The sequence below is a fragment of the Clinocottus analis genome, unplaced genomic scaffold, assembly GCF_023055335.1.
Source record: "Clinocottus analis isolate CAN_PGR_092001 unplaced genomic scaffold, fCliAna1.0.p SCAF_2, whole genome shotgun sequence".
Taxonomy (NCBI): Eukaryota; Metazoa; Chordata; class Actinopteri; order Perciformes; family Cottidae; genus Clinocottus; species Clinocottus analis.
In genome coordinates, this window is record NW_027175931.1 from 8,995,049 (window position 1) to 9,009,934 (window position 14,886).

General features: G+C 40.6%; 1 protein-coding gene across 1 annotated transcript in view; it reads right to left on the reverse strand.

Moving 5' to 3' along the window:
• Positions 1 to 2,581: 2,581 nt before the first annotated feature.
• Positions 2,582 to 14,886, reverse strand: part of pdgfd (platelet derived growth factor d) — a 48,514-nt gene continuing 36,209 nt past the window's right edge. The window contains exons 5-7 of the mRNA XM_068585141.1: positions 12,793 to 13,006; positions 7,224 to 7,441; positions 2,582 to 5,245 (exon numbers count right to left, since the gene is read on the reverse strand). Of these exons, the coding sequence (XP_068441242.1) occupies positions 5,111 to 5,245; positions 7,224 to 7,441; positions 12,793 to 13,006 (567 nt within the window). The 3' untranslated portion in view covers positions 2,582 to 5,110. The remainder of the gene's footprint in view (positions 5,246 to 7,223; positions 7,442 to 12,792; positions 13,007 to 14,886) is intronic.

Genomic DNA, 14,886 nt, shown 5'->3' on the forward strand with positions numbered 1-14,886 from the left:
AGACCTGGGTAGTTTGTGTTCAATGTTTGTTGTGTTGGCTGTCACTCACTCTGTCTCTCGTTTCAGACTCCTCCCCCCTCGTGTGCCAGCCTCATGTGTGATTGCAAGCCCCGCCCTCATTGTTTCCACCTGTGTCTCGTTCCCCTGTGTATTTAGTCTGTGTCTACCCTCTGTCTTGTGCCAGTGTATCATTTGATGGTACAAACGTTTAGAGTAAAGACTCTGGTTTTCGCAACGAACAACCTGGTCTCTCGTGTCTGCTTTTGGGTCCAACCTCCCCGTGGTCCTGGTCTTCCTAACACATTCAACAAATTAGTGGGAGCCATGGTTTCTCTGCAAGGAGCCGAATCAGGGTGATGGGAGACACTCGACGTGTGTACTTTATGTCCGGTCTACTCCGTAACTCAGACCTTCATGTCCGGTCTACTCCGTAACTCAGACCTATGTTCCAGTCTACCGCTTACCTTAAACCTTCATGTCCGGTCCACTGCTTCTCTTAAATCCCGCTTCACAAAGACAGGATGTTGGAAATGGAAGCAGAGCTTTTATGGCGATCTCAGGATATTCTGCCTTGATTTTATACCAGACTTTATTTTCTTCTTCAAAATAAAACTTCAAAAAATGTATTAATTCTTTCTGTGCAGCCCCGTACCAACCGACCAACGGACCGGTACCGGGTTGCAGCCCGGGGTTTGGGGGCCGCTGATTTAAAGGAATGCATGTTAAACAGAAAATAGAAACCCAACATGAGAACCGACTTATCCGTCAAACAAAGCACGTAGACTGTTTGTGTGTGTGTTTGTGTGTGTGTGTGTGTGTGTTTGCCCGCAAGGAAAAGATAAGAAGCTGCTGACAGACACAAAGCCAGCCTTGTAGGAATAGTGGGTTCAAACAAATGGCATGCCCCCCCTTATGACCTTCTCTCTCTCTTTTATGTTTGATCTTTCATTATAGTCTCTCTCTCTCTCTCTCTCTCTCTCTCTCTCTCTCTCTCTCTCTCTCTCTATTCATATTTAACTTACTTTTCAACCCTAAATCTTATAATTCTGCTCACTCTTGTTTATCTCGCTGGATGTTTCTCATGCCGTCTTTTTCATCTCCATGGGGACTTTAAGTGTGATGGACAGATGGGTGGATGTACATGTATGTTTGAATGGATGGACAGAAAGATGGAGGGATGGACAAGAGAGAGCTATGTTACAACAGCAAAGGAAGGGACACAACCTTGAGAGATACAAAAAAAAAGACTTGAATGAAAAGTAATGGGTATATTTTCATTTAAGGAAGTGACTCTTTATTTCATACATTTTGATCATTGTTGACAGTTGACTAAGCGTATAATGCATGCATTATGTTATTCTCTTCCATAATGTTGCAGTGCACTCAGCCTTTCTGTGGTTTACCCAGACTGAGTAGTTTATAGAGCCATCATGGGAGGATGGGAGAACTCAAACTGTCTTGATATATCCAACTTGGCGCTTAATAATATGAAAACAAATGGTAAAGCTTCCTGATGTTGGTGGTCTCCTGACTTTACTTCTAACTATTTGGTGGATATTTCTGTTTTATTTTAATGAAACGTCTGGAGAACTATTGGGTGGGTAGCCATTGCCATTTTCTCAAGATATCCATGTTGCCTGTTAGATGTTGAATGTTGAATTTAGAACCATCATCAAAAACCAAAGTAAAAGGTCAAATAGAAACTTTGACCTTTTACTTTGGTTTTTGAGCAAATTCCTACAGTTGGGCATTGTATTTAGTGCTACATGTAGCATGATAAGCTAAGATACTGATCCTTAACATTGTAAGTGTATTAGCCTGCTGACGTTAACGGTTAGCTGTGTGGGAGTCGAGCCTCCCACAGCATAACTCGACGGTTTTAGTCTTCTTCACTGTCGCACAATACATTCTGAATCATACAACCATGTTCAGGTGTCATGTTGATGCTTTCAAGTCGTTTCTAATCTCCATAATCTCTAATATGACGTGAGTGCAACATAAAGCAGATGAATCACTAACCAAATCTCTGTCTGATTTTTCAACAATAAAAAGTGACAATTTGGCTGATGGTTGGGTAACTTAACCTTTCACATGTTGTTGGATGACTCAAAGAATCTGAGTATTTGGGAGACATTTGACTGGCACACTTGTATGTCCTCTCATTCACCATACCACCGACAGCAAAGCAACGCATCGACCTTGTTGTTCAAACTCTTTCTTCTTCTTGCTTTCTGTGCTTGTGTTCATACCCAGTTACTTCTGTCCCACTTCCTCCCTCCACCTCTCTTTCCAGTGTGAAATAGCCACCGAAATCTGACACATTTCCTTGTATTCTATACACATGAAAAAACAAAGCAATTGTCCCATATTATAAACCATTTGAACAAAGCAGTTTTTGGTGTTGAAATAAGTCAAACCACTGAAGCAGTAATGCTAGAAACACTTTATATATCATGACCAACCGGCTGATATTTTATTCAAACAATAGAGAAACACACAATAAATTATTTAAGTAAAGCATACAGTTTTATCATGAATATTTTTCTGAATACAGCAAAGCAAACCTTTCTTTGAGTCCCCACAATCCTCAGAATAGAAGCTGAAACTCTGGAACAAATCAAATTGCATAAAGATCTGAAATGTGACCAATGTGTGGTTTTGACACTCTTCGTTTGTGTAAATAAACCAAAACCAAAATCGAATCTATTTCACCACCAGGCTTAAATGTCTGAACTTGAAATACATGTGGCTTTGATGTCAAGAACGGGAAGAGAAAACAAACCAGTTATGAGCAAAATCAGGAATGTCACTTTGGAGCACGCAACAATGGAATGTGCTGATAACGCCAGAAAACTGGCAGACACAGGATGCACACACAGACACACACACACACACACACACACACATACACACACACACACACACACACACACACACACACACACACACACACACTAAACATGTAAAATGACTATGGAGCACATTTCATACAAGCTCTTGCTGGAGAAACTATACTTTTTACAAAATGACACGTCATCTGGCTCGTTGACTACTGAAATTATAACGGGGTAATTTACCTGCCAACTGTCTTGTGTGAAATTTGAACAAGCCAATCAAGCTGTAGCTTTGAGTTTACCTTTGTGTTTCAAATTGCTGCACACTTGAATTACTTGAATTAATAGCAGCTTTCTCAAGAGACCAGAAGACAAAAGTTTTACAGCAAAGTGTGTGTGTCTAAGATGAGCTACAGCTAACAACAACAACTGTGTGTAGTTGTGTGTGTCTGGAGTAAACCACTTGGAATGTGAACGCCACACAACCTCACACAGTGTTTTTGTATCCACCACCTGCCAAATAGCACATGTGACATAAGAGCGCTGTCTGCACACGGCTGATCATGTTTCACTGTAACCCAGGAATGGTTTCAGTGTCCGCTTATTATTGTTTTATTCTTTTGAACAAAGGTAGTGTGTTGAATCCCATTTAAATCGGGCCCGTAAGCCTGATCATGTGACACATGGGAGGTGATGATGGAGAGATGACTGATTTTGCTTGTATTTCTCAAAATTGGGTCCTGTATTTGGTTAAGATAAGCAGTCACTTTGAATTTTTGCTCTATTGCTTTGATACTCTTGCTACCTAGGCACACACACACACACACACACACACACACACACACACACGCACACACACAGTCACATGCCGACTATTCCCATGCTTGTAGCCGCTGCCAGCTCTCACAGACTGTTGGTAACCCTCCACCCCTTAAACAAAAGGACCACTTCCTGAGCTGTTACTGGCACATACACACACACACACACACACACACACACACACACACACACACACACACACACACACACACACACACACACACTTATCAGTTGTATTTTCAGCAGAGACCTAGAACATTACCCTAATTCCCGTGGATTTTTTATTTTTTTCCCACTGTGGCACCACTGTAGATTTGCAAAGCTGTGGGTCAGATTGTGATACATTTGAGCATCTCTGTGAGGGGAAGAAAAAACAGCTGGACAAAATATATCAGGCGAGCTGAATATATGAACATGCTGATTGAAACCGCTGAAGAGGCTTCAGTCTTTTATGTTGTATTTTGAAAGTGGCTCCCATCTCATCTCTCATCCGGAAGTGCCGGTAATCTACGAATAGACGGCTTGATTGTCCCTTTTTTGTCGCCCGCCTCTCCTTTAAAATCACTCTCTCCTCTAATGGCATGTGTTAAGGGTCTGAGGCTCACAGTTGTATACGTGTTAGCAGAATTCCAGCTCGCAGTTGGAAGGCCAAGTATGCTTAAAAAACTGGGCCGAGCACAGCTTCACAACCTGACATCTCCTGTGTGTGTGTGTGTGTGTGTGTGTGTGTGTGTGCATGCGTGCATGCTTTAGAAAGAGAGGGTCGGAAGAGTAGGAAGTGTATGGATGGAAGGACAGACGGAAGCGTGAGTATATAATATTATTTCTGTGTGCAACTCAGGTGTGTAGGGTTGTGGTTAACTTCATTTCGCATCAAGATAAAGTGTTATTTTGGTTTACACTTCGTCCAACCCCTCTTCCTCCCGCCTTCTGTCTCACGCTCACTCATCTCAGCATGCTCCTGGCACAATAAGTGTCGTAAGTTCCTACAAACACTGTTTTTTTTTATAATATAAAGGAAAGCAACTACGTACACATGAGATAGGAATAAAATGAAGCAGGGGTTGGAGTCAATTCAATTTGAATTCAATCAAGTTCCACATAAATCCTGAAAAAATAATTGTTTGATACGATATTGATGTAAGTATTTCCATGTGCGATATGGTATTTTTTATTCATTTTTCTGTCTATAATATCTTCCATTTTTCGTAATTTGAGGAGGAAATCTCGCTTGAAACAGCCGGCTGGAAATATGTATGCATTTACAAGTTTGGCCTGTGTACAGACGAAGGTTTACTTGCAAGAACAAATGTCATATGTGTGTAGGGCAAGCAGCGTTTTTTACAGTCCAATTTCTGCATGTGTCTGCGTTGCTGTAATTATATGAAGTCAGTTGCAAAATAGATAAAACCAGAAATTGTCCAACAATTCCAGATGCATGTGCCAGTTTGGATGTGTCAACGAGGGGGCTGGGAGGGACACGCACACTCGCACTTTTCATGGTGTGTGAGGAAGATCTCATCTATGACCCAGCGCACCCGCGGCCTCTGATGGCGCTGATACAGACTGACATCTGGGGTGTACTTCAGCACCTAGAGGAGTCAGCAAGGGAGGAGAGAGATGGTGAGAAAAGGCCCGCATTATGGGTCGTTGGTATTAATGGTGTTGCAAATACTTCATCAACTCATTGTAGTTGAAGGCTTCCAATAAATCCAATTTGACAGACATGAGAAGTGCTGAGAAAATAATGAGACGCTGATGTAAATATACATTAGATAGAAATCAGAGTTCCTAAGAATGCAATGATGTACTGTACAACGCGGGCTCCTGAGACAACAATCACAGGTCTGCTGTTTATCTCGCCAATTAAAGCCGACCACACTGTAATTCCTCTATTTTTTTAAAATCTTAATTTACTCTTATTTGTTTTCATGATAACTGGAGCTCTTCCCAGTAGTGAAACATCCAGGACACGTTGCCAATTTATTCACAGCGGACTGTGCAAAAAACAACAACTAACTGGACACAAAATCTTAGATAACATACTGTCCCAAAAATCAGTACAGTCTACACATATACATATATATATTGATATACATTGATCTGAAGTGAGCATATTGTGGTTTTAAACAAAAGTTAGACTGTTATTTATGTGGAAGCAAAGAAGAGATTGCAAGGCCCACTTTTCCACTGAGTCTTTAAAAGTGGAATAACATGTATTTTATAGAATTAGTCCGTGTTTCACTATAACTGACATTGTTGCAGTTGGCCAATTGTTTCGCAGGTGATATCACAAATGTCAAAATGGAGTGGGAGTACACATTGTTTCCACAACTGTTGCAGTCAATTTGTTCTCCAAAACTCAGTGAAAGCCAGGCTGCCCATGATTTATGTCAAGACTTTCAGGCGCTGAAACAATAGTGTGAGTAATAATGTGTTTCTGACAAAGTTAAGGCAGTTCCACGGTCCCGGACTGCTTGAGAGGAGGATGGAAAGCTCTCAGAAATACAAAAACCTTATACTCTGTATATAAAGACACAAACACGCCTATTTCATGCTTACACATACACATGGCACAATTACAACCCAAATCCTACTTTTGTCACAATTTCCATTGTATGACTTTTGAAAGCCGAGAGAGAGAGAGAGAGACAGAGAGAGAGCCCGACGGACCATGTTTCAATAATGAAACTGTACAAGAACAAAGACACAAAGCGATGGAGGGAAGAGAGAGAAAAGAATGAATGGCAGGCTTAAAGAACAAGAATGGTGCATTGCAAAGGGATAGATTGAAAATGGGAATTGGGGGAGAATGAAAGGATGATGGAAGCCCAGAGAGAGTGATGGAATCCAAACAATGCATCGAGACAGATATGGAGAGATTAGAGAGAGACAGACCAAGGCAACGGATGGAGGAGAGGAACGGGGAGAAATTGTGAGGCTGATGATGCATTGCATTGCTGCTTCATTGTGGATGCAGCGCCGGCCTCTGCAGAGCTCAATATCCCTTCACACTCACTCATTTACTCACACCCCTTTCAGCCAAGCACCTAAAATGTCCTGGAAATTGGACATGTCAGTCTCATGTTTAAATAAAGCCAAGCCTAAATTGAAGGCTGTCAAAGTTAACTGGAAGGGCCCCGCATGCACAAGCATGCAGAGGTATTGTATGCACATCATTTTGCTCATCTTCTTAAAAGCAGTAACGTTTGTCGTTTTATTTATCACTCTTATACACATGGAAATAAAATAAGTATACAACTAAATATACTGAGATTCTTTTCATGTCAGATTTATCCAGAAAAAGATTAATGTTGATGGTGCAGGACAAGGGAAAAACAAAGATGAGACTAAAAACACAATATCCATCCGTCTATCTCCATGTATGTTGACCTACAAATGATTTACATACTGACTGTCAGCAAATAGGAATGAGCTGCATAGTTGGAGGTCCTCTATTTTTTTTCTTCAAAGCACTAATAACATTCTCTCAGTCATATCCTCTGAGTTGTAATTTAAGTGATGCTTTGATAGCTCTGCCCCGGTGGGTCTTCATTTCATCCGACCTACCTCGTGTAGTTTGAGTGTCTTCTTGGAGGCCTCGCAGGTGCAGCCGTTGTTCCAGTTCTCGGTTCCGCAGCCACAGTTGCCTCCGCACTTTTTCACGAGCAGACATCGAGGGAAGAAGACGGCGTTGGTGGCCTTCAGCTCCTCGCGCAGGTTCACCGAGTAGTTGCGAGGCGTACAGCTGTACCGCTTGACGTCATCGTAGAGACGGTTCAGATCAACTGGAAAGTGAGTGAAAAAAAGATTGGATTTATTAAAAATGTGTTGGGTTTTTGTTTCCTCTATGCTGTGGTGGCTTTGGACCAGAGAGGGAGAGCGAGGAACAGTTCTGATTTCTCATTGTGTGTATTGCTTCGTATCACCATGAATAGAAATGTGAGTCATGTCGGTGACAATGACGGAAGAATGAAACGGGGGCGAAGCAAAGGAGCTGTTAGTCACACTAAAAATATGCTCAATACTGATTGAATGGTTGGAGGCAGAGAGGGACTATTTGATATGAGTACAATTCAACAAGACTTGACTGGAGAAACAGACCGCACTCTTTCTTCATGTCATCACTTTGGAGAAATTCACCTCTCACACAGGACCGTTGTTCATTGGCCTCCTGCAATGGTTCAAAACTAATTTCAAGAGAACGAAAGGTAATATGGGACAAACTGATGGTGGGGGGAATTAAAGGTGCAAAACTAGGAACTCCATAACCATAGACTTGATTCAAATCTGTCTGTATTTCTGTATGTTTTACAAGGATTCTCATTAAAGACCACAAATTGAATGACAGAAGTGTGAATTGTTGCTTTGCACAAGGTGGAGGCAACTGGAGCAGGAGATATACAGTATGTTGATTTATTTGTAATGTGCTTAAAGAGGGAGCCAGAACAATCATCTCAAACATTTTTTTTTTTAATGATTAAAGGAGACCAAGGATGTGTATTTTGTGGTGGAATCTTAATAATTCTCTTCCGGGTTGGTAGGGTTACTTAATAAGATTTTCTGATACAGTTAATTATTACCTGTTGGAAAAAAATGTATTCAGCAATCGAATCCAAGTATCACAGAACAAACTTGCCTGAACTCGATATGTTTCTTCTCTCTACTTTGATGCTTTTTTTCTCTGAGGTGCAGTGAAAAAACCCCGGCCACAGTGAACACAATATGACAGGAGCATAGCGCCTCGAAACTGCTTTCAGAGGGTTAATGGGCCCCTAAGGTTCAGAAGTGACTGTTCTGAACACCGTGGGAGGCGCCAACTCCCATGTTCAACACGGACACAGTCTGACGCTTGACTACCTGAAGAAACTCCTCTCAGGGAGGGTGACTGAGCAACCTCTCTGCAGAAGCAACATTACAAGAAGAAATTGCTGATGTGTTGAGCTTGATAGTGGAATGTGACTGTCCTCTGTCCAACAGAAAGAGGCCAACAGCTCTGAACTGACAAAGCAGAGTAATGCACAGGGGTTGCACGTTAGGCAGTGATGGTGGACTGAGCCTTTTAATGCTGGATACTATTCACCAGTCTGTAGCCATTCAGTGCCATCTGCCTTTTGCACTGGGTCCCCCACAAAACTACGGTTAAAGTGGCAGCACCACCAATTGCTTTTGTTCTGCAATTATGGCAGCGTTCTCCATTCGGAAGCTGTCAGAGGCAGCGTATGACTTGTACGCTGACCGTACCACAGTTCTGTACACCCTCTGCTGCTTGCTCTGCTCCCACAGGAGACGATGGCAGAGCAAGCGGTGGAGAGACCTCCCACAATTATCAGACTGAAAGAAAAAAAGAAGCATGGTTTTGGATATGAGGAACGTTTCTACGGTCAGTCCAGAGTGGGGTTGTTTTTTTAAATTCTTTTTTTTAACCTATGAAGCACAAAGAGGCCAAATAGAGGCTTAAAACAAATGCAATATTCTTGAACCAGTCTATTTGCAGGAAAGATTAATTAAAGGTTATTCAGCCATTACTTTATTCTTTCACTTCATTAAAATGCAATGGGCTTTTATGACCTAATACAAGAATAAACACTTTTTATGATTTATTTAGGGAGATTGTGTTTGGGCGTTGCTGCAACAATGCAAAAACAGAGGTCAGTTATACAAAATAAACTGCCTAAAAATAGCATGTCCTTCTTATTGGTGTAACGATAAAAAATGTGCTTAGTGTGAGTGAATGAGTGAAAACACTGGGGTCAAGGGAACCATAAGGACATTGATAATCCATAAGCAATTGTACACACCCATATATTTTTGCTTTAGGGTTCTCCATTCAGACAGAAAACATGTGGGAAGCCCAATGAACAACAATCATGTTTACAGCATGCATTTTATTTGGGGCCTTTTTCACTTGCATGGCAAAAAAAAAAAAAGATTCAATAGCCATATAGAAAGGAATTTGTACTGTATGTCTATGCTTATGCATCAGAGGTGTTGTGTTAGTGTTTGCACTCCTCTGAAAATCCCAGCATTCTGCTTAAGAGCCAAGTTGCTGTGTGCACATCTGCTATAGAGACGGCAAAATTAAAGTTGGATTATGTCTGCATTTGTGTGAGTATTAAAAGGTTAAATGTAGACAACTGATTCAAATGGTGTGCTTGTGTCACATTCAAACAAAATCTGGGTAATGTATTGGTGTGTATTTTGGAGATAAGTGGAGACAACAAGTGGGTTGACACCAGCGTGCTAATTTGCAAATTAATAATGATCATTTGCTGTATTCTGAAACTCTGCTGTCGAACACATGGTTTGGAACTGAAGAAATATCATGTTTCTTTTGACCACAATAACAACTGCCTTCCCTAACGTATGATGTATGATGTAACATGGAGTAAAAAAGTATCTCATCATCTCGGAGCACAGCCCATTCTGCTAAATATACACTAAATATACTTTTACTTGTGTTGTGAAAGGTACAGGTGGCGGAGAACCCATGACATCTTCTTTTGTGATTTTACTGAAAAGCAGATTTTCAACAAATGATGGTTTCACAGTTAATAGCAGAATTACTAGGACATCAAGCATCGTGACAGGTGTCTTAATATTTGTAATATTTGTTTCACAAGGTGCTGGTGCAAAAGCACATTGCACCTATTAATGTCTCAGTGCTACCGTACAAGTGATACTGTACAAATGATACCATACAAGTGAAGATGGAGGCAAAGGTCATGTGGGAGTGTGTAGGCGAATGCACTGTATATGCTTGCAGGGTCCAGTGTTTAAGGGAATGAGTGTAATCTCAGGGAAGCAGTGGCGTGGAACCCTGCTGGGGGGACGGAGACGGAAAGACAGAGAGCGAGCAAAACTGTGAGAATGACTGTCACTCCCAGAGACACCAACATGAAAAATGTGTCGCATTTGGGTGTGTTTATAAAAATGATCGGATATGTTCCGCCCTAAAAATCTATCATAATGTTTCTGTGAACTTATTTTACGTGTTAGCTGCTTGGGAACTCATGGGAACAAAGGTGGGTGTGAGCTTCTAAGTGTGTGTGTGTGTGTGTGTGTGTCTTAATGAAAACAAAGCTAAGCTGCTGACCGTGGCATATTTCTGCTCGGCTGCACCGGTTGAATTTCCAATTAGAAAGAGATACACATGTGCAGCGTATCAAAGACCTGCAGCACCTATGCACCTTCCTGTAGTGCCGCAAAACACACACACACACACACGCACACACACACACCTCTATACATGGAGCCTTCTAATGCCACCCCAACACACACACACGTGCTAATAAATAGAGATGGATTTGCTGTCAAGCACAACTGTTTACTAAGGAGCAGCAGAGCCCTGGGGTAGAAAGACACAGAGATACCGAGGCACAGGTGAGAGAGACGGGGTCGAAAGCACTCGGATCTGTTTGCTTGAATACTTCGACTCTGTAGATACAAAACAGGCTCCCACGATTGCGTGACGTGTGCGTAATAAGCATATTCATGCCAATACATCTGCTATCGCTGCATTTAAAGGACACAATCTATTGCCTCAGTGACCCCAGGTCCTTGGCACTGACTTAATGGTAAAGAATTGCCTTGAACGCTGGTCCTGTGTCACCGTAAATCTTTCACTGACTCCCTTTTAGGCCCACTCAAGGGCAAAATGCTCATTTGATGATGCAACAGCTTAGTCAGGCTACAGTGTGTCGTTGCATCATAATATGATGATCTGTTATACTTCCAGAAAACTTAAATAAATCTCTTTCAAGTACAAGACGTACTTTCACACCCAAATTCACCAGAAAGCTTTTTTTTTTAAATTTTAATTTTCAGCTCAGGAAAGTAAAACACACAGATGTTTCCTCGACCGTTATATAATCCTTCCTCCATACCAAATGAGTTGCCGTACGTGAGACGCTCAACCAAACACTTCATTCACACATTTTCATTGGCTGTCACCTGAGCTACATTTCATTGTGTGACTCCATTGCAGTCATTACAGCCCCTAAATTACAGAGCCGTGTACTGTCAGCCGTAATGCTGTACCACTGAGTTTTATGTATGGCGCAATATGTGAGAATGGGCCTCCAAGCTAAGGGAGGTCTTTCTTGGTCAGCAAAAGGCGGCATGCTCTCCCCTCCCCTCTACGACGCCGACTAGCAACGACTGCACCAGTCTGCAGCGAAATAGTGTGAATGCAGCAGAGTGTTGAGGGTCACCATCTGCAGCGCAATAAAACGAGTTGAGAACATCACCATTCTCATCTTCCTCCATCAACTTTACAACTGTGACTTAACATGTCACCTCCAATCCAGTCTCACTACACGAGAAGCTGTACTTCAACATACATCTAAGATCTTTTGCCAATCTCACGTTTTGATACATGCTAATAGTTAATGTTTCTGTTAAATATCTCTTTATACACGTCTATCCAAAAGCTATGCAAGTATCTGTTTGATTCATATGATCCTACAGTGAAATGATAAAAACAAAGATTTTTTTTTATGGCTACACACTTTTCTCTCTGTAATTAAACCTGCTATCCTACATGTATATCAGGATATCTGGGATCTCCACGAGAATTCTTTCTATATTCATGTTTTCAAAGAAACTCATTCATGAGTACTCTGCAGCAAAACAAATTGTTTACCCATTCATATAGCCTAGTTTTGGTAGTTTATATGCATGTCTTGCTGGTTTGACACCAAATTGTAGGGCTACTTTGTACATTTGTGTCTATTTTAATGCTGCAAAATTGGCGCTTCCATTTATATATATATATATATATATATATATATATATATATATATATATATATATATATATATATATATATATATATATATATATGTATATATATATATATATATATATATATATATATATATATAGTTTGATAGCATTCAATAAACAGCAAATAATGTTTCTTATATTGATCATATATACTCATAGTCGTATGTTACAGTTCCGTATTGTAATGTATGAACACATTCCACTTGCAGAGGTTATATAAGGGCCAAATAAAGGTTATTACAGCTTATTAAGAGCACATGCAGGGACATGTACTTTTTGGTTTAGTTGTCTGTACAACTGCGTTTGTTTAAGATGATGACATGTATGGCCTATGTTTTAAATTACATCTTACCTTTATTATGTCTGCTTGCCAGATGATAGGCCCTGGATCTATAATGTATGTGTGTTTGAGTATAGATGCTGTCCAGGTCCTGTTTCCAGGTTTCTGGACTCAGTGTTTTGAGCAGTTGTTCTACAGTTTCAAAGGCAGCTATGGTCCGGTCCAAATCCTCCAATGAGAAAGGAACCTCTGTGACAGCTGCTGGCATCTGCCCTGCTCCACTGTCCTGCAAAGAGCAAATGATAAAGACACAATTAGGAATGATATTACTAATTTCAGACTAGTATATCTTTGGCAACTGTACATTAAAACAGTATTATCTACATTACTTTAGGAAAACCATGGGTAGCCATGTGCCAAAACCTTCTCGGAAATGTGTGAGTACGTCTATTATTTCCTTCACCAACTATTATCTTGTGCATATCTTTAATGCATGTCCTTTGAAATGGTTACTAGAGAGCCAAAGGAAAAGGCACTGTGATGTTCTGCATTGTGTGGTAGGAACGTGGGTGGCTATGCAGACTTTTACATTTATTTTAATGAGATTGGGAACCATAACCCTTCTTCTGCAGCTAAAGAATCATTGGCTTTCTTTGCATGCACTGAAAAGGTATCCAAGGAGTCATTGGAAGATTTGGAAGTACCAAAAGATAACCTCACTTGTGGTCATACTGACTCCTCTTAACACGTGTGGTCCTAACTAAACATGTCACACAGAGCTTTTAGTGAAAGGAAAACATATGTTGAAGAGCTGCCTTGACCTGATGTCCAGGTCCATCAGTGTCTTCCTCCACAGTGGAGCTCTTTCACTCAACATCTGTCGTGCATTCACATGAAAGTAATCTACTGTCGCATCTCTGTATTGTGGAATGTGATCAAAACACTTGAAAACGGTTCATTTGCTGTGATTATAAAAAGTTCTCCAGGCTCTCATACAACATGTACATATTAGAGAAGGCTGATTTTGACTAAGTTAAGAAACTAGCCTGGAGTAAAGAACACTGTGATGGAAATACTGTTTACAGTTTTGCCACATATGGGCAGTGCAGTGATAGCAGTCTGTAAGCGAACCTGGGAGTGAGATTAAGTTTGACTCAAACTTGAACATGCTTTTGAAAAAAAGAGTTTTACTTTGCCGAACACAATCTGAACTTATTTTCTGAACCTGTAATGAAGTCGTCCTGCATGGGTAACCATTTCCTTCACCTTATGAGTAAATGTCATTGTGTAGTCTGAGAGGCAGTTTAGAAACAGTGACACATTGTAAAGACACAATAAAGATAAACATAATGTTAAACTCAGAATTTCTTATTGAAAGAAAAAAGATGTAGTGCATTTGCTTCTGAATGTGTTTTTTTCATTTTTATGTTGTTACTTTTTCACCGCGATAAACATTTACAAAAGTAAAGGCATATTGCACAGATAATTCCTAGGGGACCTTTGCTCCGTGCCGCCGGTTATTCATCCATCTCGGAGGCAATTGCAATCAAATGCTTGTGAATATTTCACCTGTGACATTACCTGCCATAGTCAGTACCGACAAAGAGCAGATCAGAGGGCACAAGGGTTCATGGGACTTGGATTCATTAAAGCTCACAGAAGCAAACCTCTGAGACTTAACATGTGTGAACATTTATTGTAAGAGCTTCAACACGGGGACTTCAGTGTAACTTATGAATGATCATTTTAGTATCACAGCATGCTCTAAAACATATATCTCATGTAATGCAAAAGCTCCATGAGATTACATTTCAAATAACAATATATTGTCATCTGATGCAATTTGTTACTTTCACTATTTATTGTAAATTATTTAAATGTTAGCTTTAAAACCAATAAGAGGCTGAGAGCTAAACAAATATCAGCATTATAATGAAATAATTACACGTTGTATTTTTTTCAGTGATGTGGAACCGTTGCCAACAAAAATGGCGATTTGAATATGAAGTGGAAGAGACCAACATGTACATCACATCTGCACTGGCAGTGACATATCCATACATAGCACAAAAAAAACACCCACACGAATGTAACCATTATCATCCATGCAGAAAAACTGCCATGCAGCCCAACGCACACTAATAATCATGGTCACATGAGTCACTG